Genomic DNA, 23203 nt, shown 5'->3' with positions numbered 1-23203 from the left:
GTCACCCCTACTCTCCCCCTCCCCCTCAGGTCTTCCAAGGGCCCACATATAACCGTGCCAACCAAAAGGGGCCAGAAGGCAGAAAAGAGCAGCCAGTCATGGCCTGGGGGAAGGGGAAAAGGCCTCAAAGCCTGGAAGGGATGTTTCCATTATCATAAAAGCTTAGAGCTGCTGATACTTCTCATGGGGGGGGGGGGGGTGGTTGACAGCAATTCATCATGCTTGGTACATGCTGTCCTACAAAACAACTACCATTTTCCAGAAATGTAATGATGTAGCACTTAACCCAGTATCTGGCACCCAGTAAGAGCTTATCAGATGCTTTCTGGGGGCAGTTAGGCAACTCAGTGAATAGAGCACCAGGCCTAGAGATGGGATCCTGGGTTTGAATCTGTCCTCAGACACGTCCCAGCTGGGTGACCCTGGGCAAGTCACTTCACCCCCATGGCCTAGCCCTGACCACTCTTCTGTCTTGGAGCCCATACACAGTATTGATTCTAAGATGGAAAGTGAGGGATGTTTTTTTTTAACGTGCGCACCTTAACTAAAAAATGCTTTATTGCTAAAAAATACTAACCATCGTTAGGAAAAAAAAGGCCTCCTATGTTCCTGGTAGGGGAGCTTTCTGGCAGAAGAGTCTCCTGGCCCAGCCTGGCTGGTCCTTCACATAGGATGGAAACTGTAGAAGCAGCCAGAATCCCTCCAAGCACCAGTCCTGAAGGCCTTCCCCTGGATAACAGCGTGCCTACTAAAACCAGAGATGCAACTGCAAACCAGGAGAGCTGGCCGGGCCCTGGGACGTCGCCTCTCTCCCTGGTGCACTGGCCTAGCGCGGCGGGTACGAGCAGCACCGAGGAGATCGGCACCCAGGACGCCCCCTCCCCCACCACAGAGCCTTCGGGGGAGGAGCCATCTTCCTGTCCAGGGTCCCCGCGGGGGATGGGAAGGTCCAAGGAGAAGCCTCCAGCGAGCCGGGCACAGAGGGAGAGCGCGGAGCCCTCGGAGGACCGCAGCTCAGAACGACAGAGCGCCATCTATGGCGGGGGAGGGCGCTGCCCCCATCCCTCCCCGGAGGCCTCGGAGAGCTCCCCCCCAGGCTGCCGGGCATCTTCCCAGGGTAAACAGGCACAAAATCAATTCAACTTTTAAGGGATGAAGAGCTAAAAGGGCGAAGCCAGAGAAGGTGAGAGCGGAAGGTGTCCTGCAGGGCACGGGGCGAAGGGCCTGGTGTGTGACGCTGGGCAGGGCACGTCGCCCTGCCTGCCTCAGTTTCCTCAGCGGTGAGAATCCAAGGGAAGCATGAACTTAACAGAGCGACGTCCGTGTTAGCTCTTATCACGATCATGATTTAGGAGCAGGTTTTCTCGGTCCTCAGAAAGGAAAGCACGCCCTCGATGGCCCTCGATGGCCCTCGATGGGCAGCCGTTAAGAATCCCTGCCTTCCGGCTTAGAGCCAAGTGACTTGCCCAGGGTCTACAGAGAGGCAGTGTGCCTCCCGTGGGCAGCCTGGCTCTCTCTCTATCCACCCAGTCACCTCGCTGCTGTGCCGCTTCTAAAGGAATCTGTCCTGACAGTTCAGCGCGCCTGGCCTCCTGGGGAGAGTGTCTGTGTGACCAGCCCAGAGCAGCCCCGGGGCACTGCCAGAGACCCAAGGCCCGGGGGGGGGGGGGGGGGGGGGGGGGGGGGGGCCCTCAGCAGCTTCCTCAGGAGGGCCATTGGACCCCCCAGGGGCGAGGCAGAGCACCCCCACTTCCTTGGCCCCCAAGAAGCTGCCGGCTGTTCTGCATCCTCCAACATCATGGCAAAGCGGGCTCTCCCCGCCGCCACCGCCCAGCCCTCAAGTGTGTTCATGAGGACTTCCCCCACTTCCCCTCTGGGAATCTGCCCTGCCCTCGTGTCCATGGGGGGGGGGGGGGTCACGTCACACCCAGGTCCTGTCCTTCGCCCTCGGATGGAGGAAATCATCCCTGAGGGGAGTCCCTGAGGTATGGGGGGGTGGAGCCAGGATGGGAGAGGAGGGAAGGGGAGAGAGAGAAGAAGGGAAAGAGAGGGAGAAGAAAGGAGGAAAACAAAGGGGGGGAAGGAGGGGGGAGAGGAGAGAGAGCAGATGGGGGAAAGGAAGAGAAAAGAGAGAGAGAAGGGGAGGGGAGAGAGAAAAGAAGCAGAAGAGAAACAGAAGAGAGGAGGAAGAGAGTGAGAGGAGAAAAGGGAAAAGAAAGGGGGGAAGGAGCGAACGGGGGAAGGGGAGAGGGAAGAGAAACAGAAGAGAGGACCTGCGGCTTTTCTCCTGGTTCCTCTCTTGGATTTTGTCCCTTTTCATTTCTGGGGATTTCAACAGCCTTTTTCCTTCCGGTCGCTCTAGGAATGTAGCTTGAGGGGACACCTGGGAAAAGCTCTACCTCTGGCGTTGGGCAGGAAAAGCTCTCTGGAGCAGATTTACAGGACCCTCGAGCAGGCGAATGGAAGGCCTCTCCACCGCGGAAGCACTCCCTCATCCCGGGCTTCTCTCCCCTGCCCGCAGCCTTCAGCACAAGAGCCGCCCCTGGTTTTCGGCTTCTCGAGGGCCCTTCTGTGGGCAGTGCAGGAGGTTCTCCCTTAGGTCTTCGGAACACGCCTGGGAGACGGCAGAATTCTCCCTCTTTATCTCAGCACTGAATTAGCAACCATCCGAGGGGCAGCTGGGTGGCCCAGTGGAGAGTGCTGGACTTGGAATCAGGAAGACCCAAGTTCAAAAATCAATCAGTCGCTGCTCTCTAGGAGCTTCGGGGGAGAGAATTACACAAATAAAAGGCAGCTGGATGGCCAGTGGAGAACGTGCTGGACTCAGGGTCAGGAAAGTGCGTGAAAATCCAGCCTCAGACAGGGTGTGACCCTGGGCAAGTCACTGAACGATCTGCCTCGGTTTCCTCATCTGTAAAATGGAGACGTAACAATACCTCCAATCCCAAGGTTGTTGTGAGGATCTAATGAGATAACTGTAAAGCACTTTGCAAACTTTTAACACACCACCCAAGGGCTAGCAAGCTATTCTGCAAGGCCACACACAAGAAATACAAGTTCTTTCTGGGGAAGGGGCCCTGGGCAAGGCCTCACCAAAGTCTTTGCCGCACTTCCTTGCTGCTGGGCCTCTTCCTATACGTGCTCCCATTCCTTGGAGGACAAAGCAGCTCTATCCTCCTTAGGGCCTCCCCTTCCCCCTTGGCCAAGGCAGCTCCACAGGCTCCCCAGTCCTGTCTCTTCTCTGGGAGGCCTTCTGCCCCTGCCCAGCTTCCCGACCACGGGGCAGGCGAGCTCTTCTCCCTTGGGCCCCTCTCCCTCCTCCACGGAAGCCACTCTCGATTCCTGAGCGCTGGGCCTCGGCGAGGCCTTCCCCTTTTCCTCTACCAGAAGAGCAGTCCGGGCGGCCGTCGGCAGACTTCTCGGAGGAGAAATACCAGCAGCGCACCCTCAAAGCGAGCCACCGAGAGAGCCCCCTGGCTCCGGAGGCTCCTCCGGGGCCTTTCCCCGATGTGCCCAGACAGGCCTCCCGTTTGCCCCAGAGCCTGCTTGGGTGATCGTGGCCCAGTCTGGCTGTGTTCGCGGGGGCACACAGGATGGCTACTTCCAATGCCCAGCACCTAGCAATGGGGGGCCGGAGGGGAGGCAGGAAATGTCCGACGCGGGCCTGGCCCTCCCTGGCGAGTTGTTTCCCATCCACGAGGAGGCCACGGGGTGCTGCCCGGCCCCACGGCCATTCCTCGGGCCATTCTCTTCTTCTTGTAACCCTTACTCTGTCTCAGCACGGAGACTCACGAGCCCTTCCCAGGCAGAGGCCACGCGGGAGCCCACGACCTCCTTTGTCCAGGCTGCCTCCACTTCTCTGACTTCCTCATTGAAACAGCGTTTAACTATGCCAATAAACAACTACTAGACCAAGCAGAAGGAGGCGGAACACGGCCGTTTTAAAGTCAGAGCACGCGAAAAGGCGGCTGGGCTTTGGACCTCCAGAACGCTGGTTTGTAAGTGAATGAAGCCGCGGCACCCTGGGCGTGTGGGGAGCTGTGAGCGCCTTGGATGAGCCTCGCAGAGTCTCCACGAGGGTCTCAGAAGGACTCTCCCACCGGGGATAGCCGAGTGCCAGGTGGGAGAGCGTGCTGGACCTCGAGGCAGGAAGACCCGAGTTCCAATCTCCCCTCGGATATTCCTAGTAGCTGGGTGATGCTGGACAAGTCCCTTAACCCCATTGGGCAGCCCTAACCTCTCTTCTGCCTCAGAACCAATACAATACAACTGATTCTAAGAGGGAAGGGAAGGGTTTAAAAAAAAGGAGTTCCAGGAAAATACTAGATAATCATTTTTAGAAATGACTTCTTTTATTGTTAAAATAGCAGGAAAATGCCCCAGCCCCAGTTTTGTTCCAGAAAGAACTTGGAAAGGGGGAGGACGAAATTCTGAGAGGTGTCCAGGCCTCCTCAGCAGGTAACTCCACCACACACTCATTAGAAAGGCTCCCCACGGCCTCGAGGACAGGCTGGAGAATGTTCCTATGTGCGCTGCGGTGTCTGCATCCAGGTCCATCCTGCTCCCCAGCCCAGCAAAACACAGCTCGTGCCCTGGACCCACAGGGGGCCTTGTTTCCCAGGGCGCCCCAGCACAGCGCACAGGCTTGCTTTTCTGTGAAATGGAGCAGGACTGGCTTCCGGGTCCTCGGAAGACTTCCTAAACCACTCCCTGGGCAAATAGAGCCCCCGGCCTGCAGGCAGGCAGACACATGCTTGCTGGGTGACCCTGAGCAAGTCACTTGCCTTTGTTTGCCTCAGTTTCCTCCTCCTTGCAAGGCAGAGAAAGACACGGCACACTAGTCCAGGACGGGGTCCCAGAGTCAGCCAACAGTGAAAAGCGACCACGCCAAAACCACGTGCTGAGGCTGACCGTGCAGCCGTTCTGACTCTTCCCATTCTCCAGAGGCAGACATTCACGTGGAGAGAAGGCAGCCATCCTGCCCACGAGTGTCAGAGACGGCTTGGAATCCCAGGTCTTCCGAACAGGGCTCTTTTGAGGTGTCGGATCCCAGAACCTCCAAACTAAAAGGGAGGGGCCCGAGCCCCACAACGGCTCACCAGCGCGTGACAGGCCCAGGAGGAGACCCCTGGGGGACCCCAGGGGCTCGCCGCACCCCACTCCACGGCTGCCGCTCGTCGGCTCCTCCTGTTTTCCTTCCTGGGACTGGAAGAGAAGCAGGCAGGCAGCCAGAAGGCTCTAAAGGAATCTTTTTTCATAAAGAAATGTGTCTCCCCCACTTAGTATCCCTTTAGCTGCCCGCAGAAAGCGAATCGCCGGACGGAGGCTCTTCCAAAGCGCCTTCGCGACAAGGGCCGCATGTCACCCGGAGACCTTAGAAACCGGAAGTGCCCATTTCACAGAAACGGGTTATGGGTCTGTTCAGTGCCTCTGCAGGGCCACAGCCAGGGAGCAAGCACGGCCCTCGGTTACACCGGCCTCACCGAGCAAAGCCCCTCCAACGTCCAGACAGGACGACCACTGAGCTGGGAGGGTCCCCCAGACACCCCAGAACTCAAACCCCCTAAAACGAGCTCCAGCAGCAGGCCCGGGAGGGGAAGACAGTCTGGAGGGGGACCCCGTGGACAAGTCGCTGAACCTCAAACGGCACTGGGCGAGGTTCCCTGCTCTCTGACCCTCTATTCTGATCTTTAAAAAGGGCCTTTCTTCCCATCTCTCCCTGCACAGACCGAGAGGCTCGCTGGAGGGTGTAGGCTGCTGCCCGTCCTCTAACGAGGCTGGGGAGGCCCTTTCCTCCTCTGGAGGCAGCACCTGCCGCTGGGGTCCAACAGCCGGGGCACAGGGGGACCCACCCGAACAAGACGGGGCGCCAGGGCAGCCCTGGACTCCTAAGTTCCTGTCCGTGGCAACGTTATGACATCACACCATTGCCTACAACGCTGGAGAAGATTAAGGGAACGGAGATGTGGTCAGAATTCAAACAAACAGGAAAATCATTATCTCATCCTACACTGCTCAAAACACTGGAACAGAACCGCTGGAGGCAGCAGGGTAGCACCGCGCAGTCCGGAGAACCTGGGTTCCAATGTGGCGCCCAACACCTCCTAGCTGTGTGACCCTGGGCAAGTCACTGGACCCCCATGGCCCAGCCCTGACCGCTCTTCTGTCTTAGAAGGGATCCTAAGACAGAAGGTAAAGGCTTAAGAAATAAATGTTGGACTGTGCCAGCAACGTGCTTATTAAAGGGCCATTCAAGGCCTGATTTCGCTTTCTAAAGCAAGAGCGAAAGGCTTGGCCGGTGACTTGGACAAACAGCTCCATACCCAGCCTGGGCCATCTGCAGGGGCCCCACAGAGGTCCATTTCTCATCCTTCAGGAACTACTTGAACCCTTCCAATGCAGAAAAGGGCAGGCTGAGGGCACAAAGGGCTTCTGGGGGAAAGTAAGGGAGGCTGAGGGAGAAGACCCCTCCCCCAAGGCCTCTGGATTTGACCTGGAAGCTCCAAGAGCTGCTGGGGTCCCTCCTGTCCGCCAAGGGGAGGAGCCCAAGGTGGTCCCGTCCATTTGGGGACCTCTTGCTGGGGCTCAGTTCCCTCTTCTGGGCAGGGTCAGTAAGGGCACGGGTCTAGAGGTGCGGAGAAGCCATTTATTAGGCGCCTACTGTGTGCCTGTGTACAGTGTTAAGTCCAGGGGATACCAGGACAACCACAAACAATTCCTGCTCTCAAGGAGTTTATATCTTGGGGGGAGGGGGGAAGGGCTCAGAGAACGTTGCAGGAACTGCCCTCCTCCAGCTCTTAGACCTTATGATGAAGTGGGGGCTCAGCGTGTTGGGGGATGCCATGGGCGGACGGTGGAGCAACATTTAAGTACCTTCCCGGTTCCTCATCTCAGTTTCCCCTTCTGTAATGGGAAGGGAGTGGTCTAGTCCCCCCATCCCCTCCCACTCCAAAAGAACGACTCTAGGCTGGGGTAGGGGAGGGGGCTACCCTAGGCAGGCACTAAGTCCCTGCCCCCATCACCCCCTCCCACTCTAAATGAATGACCCTAGGATGGAGATCGCTGGGGAAGGGGATGTCCTGGGCAGGCGCTGTCCCGGCCTCAGCTCCTCATTCTGGAATGAGTATCCCCAAGTCCTGGGGAAGGGGCTGCCCTTTGTAGTCACTAAGTCTCGACCTCCCCCCACCCCACCCCCATCCCGGGGAAGCCGGCCGCCAGGGTCCCCAGCAGGGGGCCGAGCTGCGCTCCGGGACTCGGGGCGGGACAGTTGAGCTCGGCCCAAGGGCGCTCCGAGCAGCTCGGCTCGGGACCCGACGGGACGCGACGAGACGGAACGGCTCGACTCAGGCGCGCTCGGGACGGGACGGTTGGGCGAAGGGGGGGAACAGGGGGGGAAGGGAGGGGAGGAGACGCGGGCACGCGGGCGCGCACGGGGCGGGGACGCGCCCAAGCAAGCCCGCCTTGTTACCTGGGTCAGGGAGAGCTGGGCCGCCGCAGCCATGGTGTTTCCATCATGCACGGCGAGCGGCCGCGGCGGGTAAAGAGGCGAGCGCGGACGCGCTCGGGACGGCTGAGGCGGCGGCGGTGGCCGAGCGGGAGAAGGAAGAGAACTAGAGGGCGGCGGCGAGGCCCGGGCGGCTCAGCCAACTTCAGCAACTTCCCTCCCGTGGCCCCGCCCCTCCTGGCCCGGCCCCGCCCCCGCCCTCACACCCTGCTTCTCCCGCCCTCACTCAGAGGCGCGCGCGTGCACGCCTACGCATCCCGTTCCCCGCCCTTCGGCCCCGGGCCGCCCCGAAAACCCGGTGGGGAACACGCGCTGCCACAGCCTCCACACAACGAGCCCGAACCGGAGCCGGACTCCTCCCGGCCGGCCTACCACCCGGCCCCTCCCTTTCACTACCAGCCCCGTGCCCTGGCGGAACAGAAAACCCGGGTCGGAGCGCGCCTCGAGGTCACCTTCCTGCCCCTCCCACCACCTCAGGACCGACTGGGGGAGATCTTGATTATCTTAAACTAGTTATCCCCCGGGAATCTCAACTCAAATGGCCCAAATTCATGATCTCCCTCTTCCCTCCCACAAAACCCCACCCCTTTTCTGAACTGTCTCATTACTGTCTAAACCTCGGAGCATCCTCGACTTGTCACTCTCAGGCGTCCCACATGGCCAGACAAGATCCAAGGTTTGCCATTTGGGCGTTTACCACGTGTCCTCTCCATTCACACAGCACCCCCTCTACTCTAGGCACTCCATCCCCGTCACCTGGACTGATGGCAATTACCTCCTGATTGGTCCCGCTTGTGGCCAGGCTCTGCCCTCCACTGTCCCGGGGATTTTACTTCCCTGCTCAGTAAACTCCGGGAGCCCCTTTTTCCCTCTGGAGAGAAATACAAATTCCTCTGTTTGACACTGAAAAACTCTTCACCACCTAACTCCAACCTAGTCTGTATTTCTCCTCTTACACACTCAATATGCTACTACCTCGTCCATTAAGTCCCTGTTTTCTTTCCCAATTCAGCCTCCATCTCCTAGGAACCTTCTTGGATCCCCCAACCACCTTCAGAGCTGCTGGAGCCTTCCTCGCAAATTAACCAGAGATAATCGTAAGGTATTGTCTTCTCCCAGTAAAATGTAAATTCCTTGAGGGCAGAGACCTCTTCTTTTTTGGTTTGGTTTTTGTCTGGTTCCTCAGATAGATTCCTTAATCACATTAAGAAATGTAATTTATGGGTATTATTTTAAACTTTATGCACACCTGTTTGCTGATCAGAGACTCTCCACATAGTAGGTTCTTGTTGAAATTCAGTAGGATTTTCGGGGTGGTCTAGTCCATTTTACAGATGATTCAAACCCAGGATTTCTTATTCTTTGGAGTTCTCCAAACAGGGTTCTGAATGATTGGCCATCAGATATAACATCAGGTATTTTATATCTGGGATTCCTTTGGTATATGGATTGGGCTAGATGGCTGCTGAGCTCTCCGTCAACTCTTTCATGCTCGAGTATTTTATTGCCTCCTTGTCCTGAGTGATTTTTACCCATTTCTTCACAATGCCCTGGACCTTCCTCTGGGCCAGTCACCATTACCACCACCACCACTATCAAGAGCCCTGTCATTACTCTAGCATTTTCTCTTAGACTTCTGACGCCTTCTCTTAGTCATTCTGCTTTCCTGTTCCTCTGTAGGGAATGCCTGCTCCTCTTTTAAAAGAACATTTACAAAATTTTAACTTCTCCAATGAAAACCCAAGGTTAAACCATTGTCCCATTTACTGCTTTAAAAAAATTAAAAAGAATGATGCAAAAATGCTAAACTATGAGCTCCTATTTTGATTCATCATACTTCTATTCTTTAACTTTGCTTTGCTTGTAAAAAGCAGAGATGTGCTGATTATTACACACACTGAATGAACTTTATTTTTCTTTTTTAAAGATATTTTATTTTTCCCAGTTGCATATAATATCAATCTTCAAGGTAGGTTTTCCAAAATTATAAGATCCAAATTGTTTCCCTTCCCTCTCCCCTCTCAGAGATGATAAGCAATTTGTTCTGGGTTATATGTGTATTATCATGCATAACATACTTTCATTGGTCATTGTTGTAAGAGAAACTGCTATAAAACCAAAATCCCCAAACAAAAACAAACTAAAGTGAAAAATGATGTTTTCATCTGCATTCTGACTCCTATGACTCTTTCTCTGAAGGGGATAGCATTCTTTGTAAGTTCTTCAGAATTATCCTAGGTCATTGCATTGCTGAGAGTAGCTAAGCCTTTCCCAGTTAATCATCCCATGATATTGCTGTTACTGTGTACAGTGTTATCCCAGTTCTGCTTATTTCATTCTGCATTCATTCATGAAGATCAATTTCATTTTTAATTTATTATTTATTTTACCAATTACATGTCATAACAATTTTCCACATATGTTTTCAAAACATACGATCTGGAGTATTATCAGTGAGCATCATTTTTAAACACCAACTAGACCTAAATACCATCCTGGGCACTGAGAAACATCCAAAGATAGGATCAGGATTGTAGAATGTTCTCTTTGGCCTTTAAATACTTTTATGGCTTGACTCCCACCTCTCTTCCCAGCATCCTATGGTCCAGCCCGCTTAGCCTCTCTATTCTTCACATGTGACTCTCCATCTTTTATTTCATCACCTTTGAACTAGAAATTCTCCTTGTCTGGAATTCACTCCATTCTTGCCTCCACTTGCTTCTTGAATCCTTAGTTTCCTTCAAGATGAGGTCCAAATATCACCTTCTACATGGAGTACAGTTTATGGCTCATAGTAGACACTTAATAAATGTGTATTGATTTAATCTCCCCGGCTGCTAATGCCTTGAATCTTTTATGTGCCTAACTATACATGTACTTGTATTCTAGAGTCTTCAGGTCTTAGATTAAGATACCAAACTATGCTTCTCAAGGGCAGGAATTGTTTCCCTTTTTTTGACGCTCTATTTGTACTGCCCTGGCAAGCACATGCTTAACAAATGCTTGTTGACACCGGTCACTATGATGAAAAAGGAAAATTATAAGTATTGGAGGAGATATAGGAAAATTAGGAAATTAATACACTGTTGGTAGAACTGTGAACTGATACACCCTTTCTGGAGAACAATTTGGAACTACTCTCAAAGGGTCATAAAACTTTGCATAACCTTTGATTTAGCAATACCACTCTTAGGTCTGTATCCCAAACAAATCAAAGAAAGGGGAAAAGGACCTGCTTATTCAAAAATATTTATAGCAGCCCTTTGTGTAGTAGCAAAGAAGTGAAAAGTAAGGGGATGCCCATTAGTTAGGGAATGGCTAAACTGACTGTGGTATATGAATATAATCACAAGAAATGACAAACAAGTGTAGCTAGGTGGTTCAGTGGTAGAGCCAGGCCTAGAGAGGAGAGGTCCTAGGTCCAAATTTGGCCTCTGATGCTTCCTAGCTATGTGACCCTGGGCAAGTTACTTAACCCCAATTTCCTAGCCCTTTCCACTCTTTTGCCTTGGAACAGATCCTTAGTTCTGATTCTGAGACAGAAGATGAGGGAAAGCGAAGAAAAGAGAGAGAGGGGAGAGGGGAAAGGAGAAAAGAGAAATAACAGGATAATTTCAGAAAAACCTAGAAAGAGTTACATGAACTGATACAAAGTAAAGTGAACAGAACCAGGAGAACATTGTACATGATAATAGCAATAATGTATGATGACCAATTGTGAATGACTAAACTATCCATAATGCAAGGATCTAAAACAGCTCCAAGGGACACATGGTGGAAAATGCTATTCATTGTGATAGAAGGAATTGATGGAGTCTGAATGCAGATCAAAGCATACCATTTTCACTTTACTTCATAAGTATGGTTTTTTCCGGGTAAACATGGCGGCAGTCTAGATGCAAGACTCGTCCTCTCAGCACCCACCGATATCGATTACCTCAAAAGACCAAAAAAACAAAATTCATAAGAACAAAGGGACTCTACAGTAGGGTGCAGCATTGAAGGTACATGGGATTTGGGCATTTCCACACTACAGGGGGGTGGAAAAGCTCCCATCAAAACCACAAGCTGACCTACCCTCCCCCACCCCACCTACGGAGCCAGAGTCAGAGCCAGCGCACACCAGAACCAGTAAGCAAGGGGCACCTCTAGGTCCTTGGGAACTGACTAAGACCACCAAAGACCTACCCCTGAGAGCATCTACACCTGAAACCCCAGCAAGCTAAAGAGCACAGACCGTGGGCGCTCATGGGAAGATAGCACAGAGAAGGGAAGCAAACAGCGAAGCTACGGAGATTCGAAAGCTTGCCTCAGGCAAAATCCTTGCTCCTTAACTCCATACACAGAGAGCCTGCCCATCTTACTCAGATTTCTGACTAAAAAGGGAAGGAAAAACCTCCATAGTGATGGCAAATTGTGCCCAGGAGCAACAACCTCCCTCCAAGAAAAACAGGAAGAAGGGGTTGACCCTGGAAAATTTTTACAGAGGAAAAGCCCAGGCTACAGAAGAAATACAGGAGGAAATTCAAATAAACCCAAAACCTTCCCCAAAAATGGAAATTGTCCACAAGCTCTTGAAGAATTTAAATTGGAACTTATCAAAAAGATGGAAGAAAAGTGGAAAATAATTCAAAGAGAAAATAACAGTTTAAAGGACAAGAACTCCCAACTGGAGAAACAGCTGGAAGCCACGAAAAGCAGAATAGACCAAACCAAAAAGGAAAATCAAAAGATTATAGCGGAATATCAGTCCTTAAAGACCAGAATTAGGCAACTGGAAGAAAATGACCTTGCAAAAACAGCAAGAATTTATAAAGCAAAGTCAAAAGACTGACAAAATAGAAGAAAACATAAAATATCTCACTGACAACATGACAGATCAGGAAAACAGATCACGACGAGACAATTTGAGAATCATTGGTCTACCTGAAAGGCCAGAAATAAACAGAAATCTTGACATCATACTACAAAAAAAATCATCCCAAGAAAACTGTCCTGATGTTCTTGAACAAGGGGGGTAAATAGACATTGAAAGAGTTCATAGAACACCCTCTACACTAAATCCTCAAAAGACAACTCCCAGGAATGTAATTGCCAAATTCAAGAGTTTTCAAGCTAAGTAGAAAATTCTACAAGAAGCCAAAAAGAGACAATTCAGATACCAAGGAACACCAATCAGAATCACACAAGACCTGGCAGCTTCCACACTAAAGGACTGTAAGGCTTGGAACATGATATTCAGAAAGGCAAGAGAATTGGGTCTTCAACCAAGGATCACCTATCCATCAAAACTGGCAATATACTTCCAGGGGAAAGTATGGGCATTCAACAAAATAGAAGATTTCCAAGTATTTGTAAAGAAAAGACCAGAACTAAGTGGAAAGTTGGATAACCAAACACAAAGATCAAGAGAAACATGAAAAGGTAAATAAGAAAGAGAGGGGAAAGGGGAAAAATTTTTTATTCAAACTTCTTGAGTATGTTCTTATATGTGGGATATGTCTTCTTTCACAACATGATAAATATGGAAATATGCATTGCATGATAGTACATGTATAGCCTATATCAGATTGCTTGCCACTTCAGGAAGAGGAAATTGGTGGGAGGGAAAGACTTTTGATAGAAAAATATCAGAAAGCATTAAAAAAAAAGTTGTCTCTATATGTAATTGGGGGAAAATGCAATAAAATACAACTGGAGAAATTTTTTAGATACCTGTTGACTGACTATAGCTGGAAAGAATCTTAGGGATCATCTAGGTCTCATCCCTTTATTTATAGATGACAAAACTTAATCCCAAAGAAGTGTACTCACTCAAGATCATACAAGTAATCAGGATCAATTCTTCCTCTCAAAGAACTTATAATTTGGTGTCTAAATTAATTGATTTGGAGTTCAATTCAGTTATTTTTAGTCTATCCAATTCTTAGTGACTCCATTTGGGGTTTTCTTGGCAAATATACTAGAGCATTTGCCATTTCCTTCTCCAGCTCATTTGACAATTAAGAAATTGAGAGGCAAAGTTAAGTGACTTGTGCAGGGTCATCCAGCTAGTGTCTGAGACCAGATTTGAACTCAGATCTTCCTGATTCCAAGCTCCATGATCTATCCACTCCACCACCTAACTGATCTTGGAGTATACTGAGGATAACCCATCCACAAGATTAGCACAGTGCCCACTTAGCAGAGCACCTGCCCCAAATCCAATAATGGATGCTTCTTGGCAGCATCACTGCGTAATGGGAAAAGTGATAGACTTGGAGTTAGTAAACTAGAGTTCAAATCTAGTCTCTGACACTTACTGGTTTTGTGACTTAGTCACCTAAGTGAGTCACACACAAGTAAGTAGTAAATATTGTTAAGGTAGGATTTGGGGTAAGGGAGAAACAAGAGGAAAAACATATAAATAAATTCTTGCTTTATTATTTGGGAAGGGAAAGGAATAAGGATTTAGGGATATACTTATTCTTATTTTAAAACTAACTAAACTATATTAACTATGTTACTAAACTAAAACCTTAACTTCCCAAATATCCCAATCTCACAGCAGGAGTCCAAAATCAAATAGAGCCAGGATCTTTTGTTGCTAGATGTCCAAGTAAGTCCTGATGTCCAAGTAAGACTGATGCTGCCAGCAGCCAGATCCAGGAAAAACTCCTTCCTCAGTTTGATCACAGGGAAAATCCTCTTCAGGCCTTCATCTCAACTTCTTCAGGAGAGAAGAAATCAGTTGGATAGGTGGAATCTTTACCTAGATCCCTCAGGCTCAAGCTCCCATGTGACCCTTGGCCACATGCTACTGTCAATCATTCCTAAGGTTTGCATTTCTCAGTTTTTTGCAACAGTTTTGAAAATTGCAATCTTTTACATCCTTTATCACAATACCCAAAGTTAGAATTCAACCCCATCTTCCAAGTCCATCTGCAGCTCTAATTTTTTAAAAAATAAACCCTTATTCTCTATCTTAGTAAGAAGAGTGATTAGGACTAGACAATTGGGGTTAAGTGAGTTACCCAGGGTCACACAGTTAAGAAGTATCTGAAGTGAGATTTTTAACCCAGGTTCTCCTGACTCCAGGTCTGGTGCTCTATCCACCATGCTACCTAGCTGCCCCCTCTGACCCCATTTTCAAGGCACACACTGCTTCACATAGTCATTGTGAATGCCATGTAATCCTTAAGTGCTCTATAAATGGGAACTGTCCTGATTATTGACCAACAGAATGGACAAAGCCACAAAGAGCTCTGCCTGCCCTCCTGCCCCTCACTGGTTTGTGATGAGGAATCAAGCTCCCACAGGAACACGTGCACTTGCACATACATCCCAGGGAGTGGAGGAGGCTAAGGGAACAATGCAGACACAGAATTTTCTTTGTCATCTGTAGTTTTCTTTTGTTTTCTCAGAGCTATAGGCTGCTATCAGCTCAGGCACTAAGGAACACTCCAGTTTTGAGATGTCAGTGTGAGAAAACTGAGGACCACTGTCTTGGGGCTTGCGTCTGAAGGAAAGCCTGTGCCTATGGGGCTTCTTTTGGAAGAAGCTGTTATCTCAGGGCACACAAAGCACTCCTTTTATTTATAGGAGGGGGGAGGGTTAAGCTCTGCTATCCAAACCAGGATAAGATGCCCCTCCCCTACCAAAGCCCAACAACAACTGTACTTTCACTTCCATCATGGTGATGGAAAGCCATGAGGAGGAAGGGCTCCTGGGTCCCAGTGGTCAGTTTCATAGCCATATGCCTGGAAAGGCAGTGGGGGCAGGGTGGGGAAGAAAGCTGCACAAAAATGACAATTGTGTTACAGAGCTGTTGGGTCCTTTTCTGGGGCCCCAACATTGGGAGAGAAGGGAAACAGCAGGGTGGAAGTGGAAGACCTGGGTGCTGAGATCTGTAACTGGTTCTGGGAACTTAAGCAACTTACTTCACATTCTTGGTTGACTCATCAGTAAAATCAGAATGGTCAACCCCATGGGCTATTATTAGGCAGAATCTCAGAGACCAAAACTTTAGGTTCATAACCTTTCCCATTCCCCATGGTAATCAGGATGACAGGGAAGAGAGGGGACTCGAGGCAGGAGAGAGTTGGGTTCATCTCCCACCTCGGCCACTTCCAAGGCTTGGCGATGGTGGGGGCAGGATGCTCCCTGGGTCTCATTTCCTCATCTCTGCAATACAGGTAATACCTGCTGGGCCAGAATACCTGTGCAGGAGTCATGAATAGAACTCTTTCCCAGAACACAGTCCCAGAAGGGCAGAAGAAATCTATGTCTTCTATTTGTAGGGGATACTCCCATCCCCGCTCAGTGGGCTCAGCAGAGAAGTCCTAGGGACTTGTTTGAAATACCAGAAGGTCAAGTAATGAACCCAAGGCCATCTAGCTAGCAAGTGTCAAAGGGCAGGACTCAGACCCTGCTCTATCCTGATTCCACACTCAGTAGGCTTTCCACTAATAACGACAGCTACCATTTATAGAGCACTTAGCATTTGGCAAAGCCCTTTCTACAGCTTATCTCATTTGATCCTTATAACTACCCTATGAGGTAGCTATTATCCCTATTCTATAGATTGGGGAACTGAGGCTAAGAAAAATTCAGTGGCATGTCTAGGATCACATAGCAAGTTAAGCATCTGAGTCTGGTTTGAGGCAAGATCTACCCTAGCTCAAGTCCATCACTCTCTCAGCCACCATGCCATGACTGACCTCCCTGGGATCCCAGGTCTCATGATTCCAGATACTGGCTGAGCATATCTCAGAAGAAGATAATAGGATTTAAAGGGGCCCCCCATTTGAACTCCTCTGAGCCCCCCAGAAGTCACATAAGCAACAAGTAGTGTATCTGGCATTCATATCCAGGTCTTTTGACCCTCACATTGGGACCTGCCTCTTCCTGACTCCAGCCCAGCACATGGCACAGCACCCCTTATTCCACTAATAACAACTAATCCTTCCATAGAACTCTAACATTTGGAGAGTATTTCCACCATAATCGGGTTAGTATTATTTCCCCCATTCTGCAGATGAGAAACAACATTATTATTGCCCTTGATGATGTAGCAACATGGATGGGCATTTATTAAGTGGCTACTCTGTGCTAGGCACTACAGGAGTGGGGGCAATGGCAATATAAAAACAAAAATAGAATAGTCCCTGACCTCAAAGAGCTTATATTCTGGGGGGGTGGGGGTGGACAGTCAGTACAAAATAGTATACAAATACAAAATGAAGGGGACATTTATAGCTTGTGGGGACTGGGAAAGGCCTCTTGGGAGAGGGGGCATTAGAGCTGAGCTGCAAGGCAAGCTTGGGTTTCAAAGAGGTAGAGGAGAGGGGGAATAGTCATAATCAGTACATAGGCTAAGGGATAGAATTCTATGTGGGGGGGGGGCAGCTGGGTAGCTCAGTGGATTGAGAGCCAGGCCTAGAGATGGGAGGTCCTGGGTTCAAATCTGGTCTCAGACACTTCCCAGCTGGATGACCCTGAACAAGTCACTTGACCCCCATTGCCTACCCTTACCACTCTTCTGCCTTGGAACCAATCCACAGTATTGATTCCAAGACGGAAGGTAAGGGTTTTATTAAAAAAAAAAAAAGAATTCTATGTGGTGGTGGCAGTGACAACAAACAGGCTAGCTGAAATACGAGGTATAAGAGGACATCAAATGAAATTAATCAGAAATCAAAGGTTAGTGGCCCATTCTGGGTGTCTGAAGGGTTCGGTTTTTATCCTAGATGTAATAGCTATCAAAATTTCTTATATAGGGGAGTGGCAGGGTGCAATCATTTTAGAAAGATGACTTTGACAGCTTTGCAGGGAATGGACTGGAGAAAGGAGGGCCTGGAGCCAGGAAGACTCATTAGGAGGGTCCTACCATGGGGCAGATAAAGGTAATGAGATCATAAACTAACTGTGTGAATGGAGAGGAGCCAGATGTGAGGGATGATAAGGTTTGGGAACTGAATGACTCCTGTGGGAAGGGGGGGAGTGAGGGAAAATGCCAAGTCAAGGGTGACTCTGAGGTTGGGAGCCTGGGTGCCCTGAAGGTGCCCTTACAAGAAAGAGAGAAGTTCAGAAAAGGGACAGCTTAGATGAAGGGAAGATAACAAGCTCTGTTTTAGTTGTGATGAGACCGAGACTCCTATGGGCATCCAGGTGGAGGGTTCCAAGCAGGTAACTGGTGAGGAAGGGCTGGAGTTAGGAGAGAAAGATGAGGCTTCTCTCCAGTACCGGTTGGGAGCCATATACATACATGCACGTACATACAGCTAGTAAGCTCAGGACTCCCATTTAAGTCTTGTGATTATTCTTTCTACTAGGTCATATTACCTGATGGGCAATATCTGTAAATGGCTACTCTTCATGGTTTGGAGCTGGAAAGGGCCATGGAGTCCAACCCACTCATCTTACAGATGAAGAGACTGAGGTCCATGGAAGGCAAGTGACTTAAAATCATGGATCTAGAGACAAAAAGGATCTCTGAGGTTACTTAGTTCAACCCACTTATTTTACAGATGAGAAGTCTGAGGCTAAGGGAGAAAATGTGACTTCTCACTTAGCACACATTTGTTCAAGGTCTCCCAGCCAGCATTGTCAAAGATAGAACTTGGACTCATGACTTCCTCATCCCAAGCCTAGAACTCTATTCACTCCTCCTTTTAGCTGCCTCTGTAGTTCATAATGCAAAAGAATAATCACTTACACTTATACATAACTTCATAATTTATAGTCCTGTGACACAGATGGTAATACAGACATTCTCATCCCCCTTTTACAGATGAGAAAACTGAGGTAAAGACCACACAATGGCAGAGCAGAGACTCAAAGCTATCTTGTGTGGCACTAAAACCAGTCAGTGCTCTTCATAGTCCATCATTCTAACTCCAGTGCTTGCTCAACAAGCAAGCAGAGGGTGAGAGGAAATAGGAAGGGCCCAAACAGCCAGAACAGCAAACTTATCATATTTTCAAAAGTAGCTCAGTTTTTGTCCCACATATGCCTTTGTCCCACTTTGTGGTTAATAATGTCATTGGGCCAGTCAATGTACTGACCAGGTTACGGGTAATATTGAACTCTGTACTAGATGGAACAAGCATTGATTGCACTTATAACACAAGATAGAAGGACTGCCAAAAGGATAGAATCAGTTTTGTTTACTGACCTCTTTCCTTCCTTTGTTTTTTTTCTCTTTCCTGTTAGATCAGGGGTTCTTAACCTTGTTTATGCCATAGATGCTTTAGGCAGTCAGGCTGATGAAGCCAAGGGACCTTTGGGAATACTGGTTTTCAATCCATAAAGTATACAGGATTATAAAGGGAGCCAATTAGAGTGAAATATAGTTAAAATATTTTTCAAAACAAGCTTGCAAACCCCAGAGATTAAGAACCCCTGTGCTAGAGGGTCCCAGAAAAGACAAACCAAAGAAAAAGATGCTGTTGAAACATATTTTTAGTCATCCCTGCAGATCTTTCATCTGAAGATTTCAAAGTGTTTTTGCCATGAGTAATTACTATCTTGTTTTTAAAGATGGGAAGGGAGAGGCACCTCCAAATTAAGTGGCTTGCTCTCAATCACATGGCCAGCCAGTGGCTAGGCTACCCTTAGAACAAAGCTGCTCTCTTCACCAGGGATGCTCTAACTAGGCCACATTCTGGGAAACTGGAAGCTTCAATAATTAGGCTAAGAGTTTGGGGAACAAGAGGTTTTGGTCCCTAACTTTGTGTTGTAGCTTTTTTCCCCTTTAGGATATGAAAAACTCTACCTCCTGATAATCAATCAGTTCTTGCTAAGCAGCTATGCCTCACTTATGTGTATTTCTATTTTTCAATGTGTCTTTACCCATGCAAATATAAAGCTTCTTTAGAACCCTGCCTGCCCCAGTTCTTCATCCAACACATTCCCTCCTCCTCCTCTAGCTTTCACAGTCTGTCAGGGCAGAGCAGAGCTGAAGCAGTTCTTACTGAGCTGCAAAAGAGTTTGTTCTATGGTCTAAACTCTAACTAGTGTTCCCAGAGCTTTAGCAAATGGATATCACCTGTGCTCACTTCACCAAGGTAGGACATAGAAATTCTGTGTTCAGTGACAACCTCCTAAACTTACCTATTTCTATTGAAGACTTCATTGCTCTTCCAGGCTCTCAGGTTCATAATGTTGAGATCATTCTCAATTCCTTGCCTTTATCTAACATAGTCAATCAGTTGCCAGATCTTACTGTTTTTGGCTCTAAAGCATCCCTCAATGTTTATACCCCTACTACTACTCCTATAGACCTCCTCTCTACTCATACTACTGCCACCCCAGATCAGTCTCTCTTTGCCTCCCACCAGGGCTATTGCAATGGTTGGTCTCCTTGTTAGTCTGCCTGCCACATATTTCCTCCCACTGAAATACATCTTTCACCCAACCACTAAAGTGACATTCCCAAAATGCAGGTCTCCTCATGTCACAATCTTACTCACTAAACTCTAGTGGCATTCTACTTCTAAGATAAAATCTAAGATTTTTTTTTTGTCAAAAGAAGGTCCCAACATACCTTTCCATCCTTATTGCACATGACTCCTCTCCACCCACCCCAAGGCATGGCTAAACTAACCTCCTTGCTGTCACACCTCATCCATGTAATTCCATCTCTTGCCTTTGTGCATTTTCTCTGATAGTCACCCATGCTTCCAATGTATTCTCTCCTCACCTCTATGTTTCAAAATCCCTGGTTTTCTTACAAACTCACCTTCCATGAGGTCTTTTGGGCATCTCTAGCTATCAGCATTTCCCCTCAAATCACCTTGTATCTATTTTGTATATACTTACATATGTCTACGTAATCTCCTCTGCTAGAATGAAAGCTCCTTTTTTTTTTTTACATTTGTCTTTTATCCTCAGCACTTGGCAGCTAGAGGTGCAGTGGATAGAGCCCTGGGCCTGGAGTCAAAAAGACTTGAGTTCAAATTCAGTTTTAAGACACATAAGCTTTATGATCTTGAGCAAGTCACAACCTTATTTACCTCATTTTCCTCTTCTGTGAAATGAGCTGGGAAAGGAGATGGCAAGCCACTCTAGTATTTTTGCCAAGAAAATCCAAAAATGGGAACACAACTGAAATGACCCCAACTATCTAGTATAGTGTCTGTTGAAGGATCATTGAGAATTGTTTATTGATTAATCAATTAATTAGTAAACAGTTTCATGATTTACCAGAGTCCAAAAAGCTCATCACTAAGTAATGAACTCCCTGGTGGTGAGTTCAAGCTGATCCTCAATCAATCTACAAGCATTTATTAAATACCTGTGCTCACCATGTTCCAAACAATGTTCTAGACATTAGACTCCAAAGTCAAAGTAAAGCAATCCTTGCTTTCAAGGGGTTTGTTCATGTCCTATCAAAGGAAAGAATATATCCATAAGTGTAACTACGTTGTAACTAAAAACAAATCCAAGATAGTTTGGAATGAGAGAGAATTAGCAAATAAGGGCATTCTCAGATACATAGTACATCACTGAGGCCATATTGGGAGGCCTTCCAGTTTGAGGGAGTACCCATTAAGGTTTGTGGTTTTCAAATTCTGATGGTTACCTTTCCCACTAAGATGAAGTATTTCAGCTGGACTCAGTGAAGGAACTCTTGTTTCCTGGAGAAATTTTTATTCTCTGGGCCAGTGAGGGGACAATCATGGAGGGGAATGGTACATAAATTCCCTTGCCTCAAGTTGGGAACACTAAGATCTTGGAAAGGAATTTGGCGGGGGGTGGGGGGGTGGGGGGGGAGAAACATATCAATCACTCAACAAGTCTTTTTGAAGTTGCTACTTTGTGCCTGGCACTGGAGATAAAAGTACAAAGAATGAAACAAGGAACTTACAGTTACTGAAGTACTTCCTCAGCAGGAGGCGAAGACAAGAAGGAAAACAAGACCTTGCCCTTAACTTGGTACCCTGGAAAGTGTGCTTCTGTCTCAACCCACCTTTCAGAATTCTTGATTTCCTTCAAAACTCAACTCAGGTGCTGCTTTCTATAGGAAGTCCTTATTGACCCCCTCCTCCCCTCCCCTGCCCCAGGAGCTAGTGCCTTCTCTCCCCAAACTACTTTGTGTTCATTTTTTTAAACCTTTACCTTCTGTTTTAGAATCAATACTAAATATTGGTTTCAAGGCAGAAAAGAGATAAGGGCTAGGCAATGAGGGTTAAGTGACTTGCCCAGGGTCACACAAATAGGATTTGTCTTGTCTCTAGGCCTGGTTCTCTATTCAATGAGCCACCTAGCTGCCCCTTTGTGTTCATTTGATAGAAATTATATGTCTATTTGGATAATATCTATATATGCATATGTGTGTGTGTGTGTGTGTGTGTATACAGTCTAAAGGGAGTGTATATATATACACTCCCTTTAGACTGTAAACTTTTTTTTAAACCCTTACCTTCCATCTTGGAGTCAATACTGTGTATTGGTTCCAAGGCAGAAGAGTGGTAAGGGCTAGGCAGTAGGGGTTAAGTGACTTGCCCAGGGTCACACAGCTGGGAAGTGTCTGAGGCCAGATTTGAACCCAGGACCTCCCATCTCTAGGACTGGCTCTCAACTATTCAGCTGCCTCCTAGACTGTAAACTTCTTGAAGGCAGGAATGACCCTTTTCTTTTTGTATCCTCAGTACTTCCACACCATAATTAAATGTAAAAATACATATTTTATTTTGTTACTCTTAATGTGTAAGGATGTTTCAGAGTTGGAAGGCACCTCAGAAATATCTAGTGTGCATTTCTGTGCCTAAAAATGATATCCCCTCTCCATCATAATATCACTAACATATGCTTTCAGATCACCAGAAAGGCCAATCAGCTAGTGAAAAAACATTTATTAAATGCCTAAGCACCTCATGGATACAAATAGGAATGGCCAGGAATGTTATGGGGAGGAAATTGGACACAGTATCTTTTACTGCTTGTAATAGATCAGGAAGATGCCTAATAACTTGTGGCTACTGAAGCTCCGTGTAACTGTTTTGGCCTACACAAGGATAACTGCTGGAGACAGATGTAAAAAAACCTCTATTTAAATAAATATTGGAAAAGGTTTGAGGAAAGGTAAGGAAAGGTAATGAAGGTTGAAGATTAGGATTGATTCCCTAAATCTAAAAGGGGATCTAAACTTTTACCCACTCCCTTCTAGTTCATGAGAACTTGCTTCATGCTCCTTTCCTTGAGCCTTCTTATTGCTCCTTAATCTATGCTGATTCTCCGGGTCTATACTAAATAACCTATGTTACTTACTAATCCTCTTAATTATAAACAAATTACTGTCTATGTATGTTTCTAAATCTGCCAACTGCCACTCTTCAGACCAGATCAGGCTTCTGGGCCTAAACAGGCCTCAAAAATAGCTGCCTCTGTCTCGAGTCACACAGAGGAAAAACACAGTCTCCTTCTGTCTCCTTAGATCTCTTTCAGCTTTAAATCAGTTTGGGTATTTACTCTCTTTAGGCCCTTCAGGGCCTAGCTAGGCTTTTTAGTCTAAGCGGGCCACAAAATGGCTTAGCCCTCTCAGCAGCCACACAAAGGAAAAACAGTCTCTCTCTTTCTCTTTTCTGTTAACTTCCCCCACAAACTTATTCCGGAAATTCTAACCTGTTCTCCTCCTTCACCTGCCACTGGGTTTTTTCAGTGTTCCAGGGAACAGAAACACCAGACTCCTCCTAGGGAAAAACCTCTAGGAGATCG

The 23203-nt window shown here is 47.9% G+C and overlaps 1 protein-coding gene and 1 long non-coding RNA gene across 7 annotated transcripts in view; one reads left to right on the top strand and one right to left on the bottom strand.

Moving 5' to 3' along the window:
* EPS15 (epidermal growth factor receptor pathway substrate 15) overlaps positions 1-7695 on the bottom strand; it is a 103649-nt gene extending 95954 nt beyond the window's left edge. For all 6 annotated transcript variants that reach the window (XM_056815159.1, XM_056815160.1, XM_056815161.1 and 3 more), the window contains exon 1: positions 7469-7695. In XM_056815159.1, coding sequence (XP_056671137.1) covers positions 7469-7501 — 33 coding nt within the window. In that variant the 5' untranslated portion in view covers positions 7502-7695. The remainder of the gene's footprint in view (positions 1-7468) is intronic.
* A 17-nt stretch (positions 7696-7712) lies between these two features.
* Positions 7713-21231, top strand: LOC103098341 (uncharacterized). The gene is made up of 3 exons (XR_460941.3): positions 7713-8180; positions 8517-8606; positions 17818-21231. It is a non-coding gene; the product is annotated as an uncharacterized LOC103098341 (long non-coding RNA).
* The last annotated feature ends 1972 nt before the right edge of the window (positions 21232-23203 follow it).

Source organism: Monodelphis domestica, chromosome 2 (assembly GCF_027887165.1).
Source record: "Monodelphis domestica isolate mMonDom1 chromosome 2, mMonDom1.pri, whole genome shotgun sequence".
In the NCBI taxonomy this organism is placed as follows: Eukaryota; Metazoa; Chordata; class Mammalia; order Didelphimorphia; family Didelphidae; genus Monodelphis; species Monodelphis domestica.
Note: the sequence above shows the minus strand (reverse complement) of the source record. Positions and strands in the feature narration are given on the sequence as shown.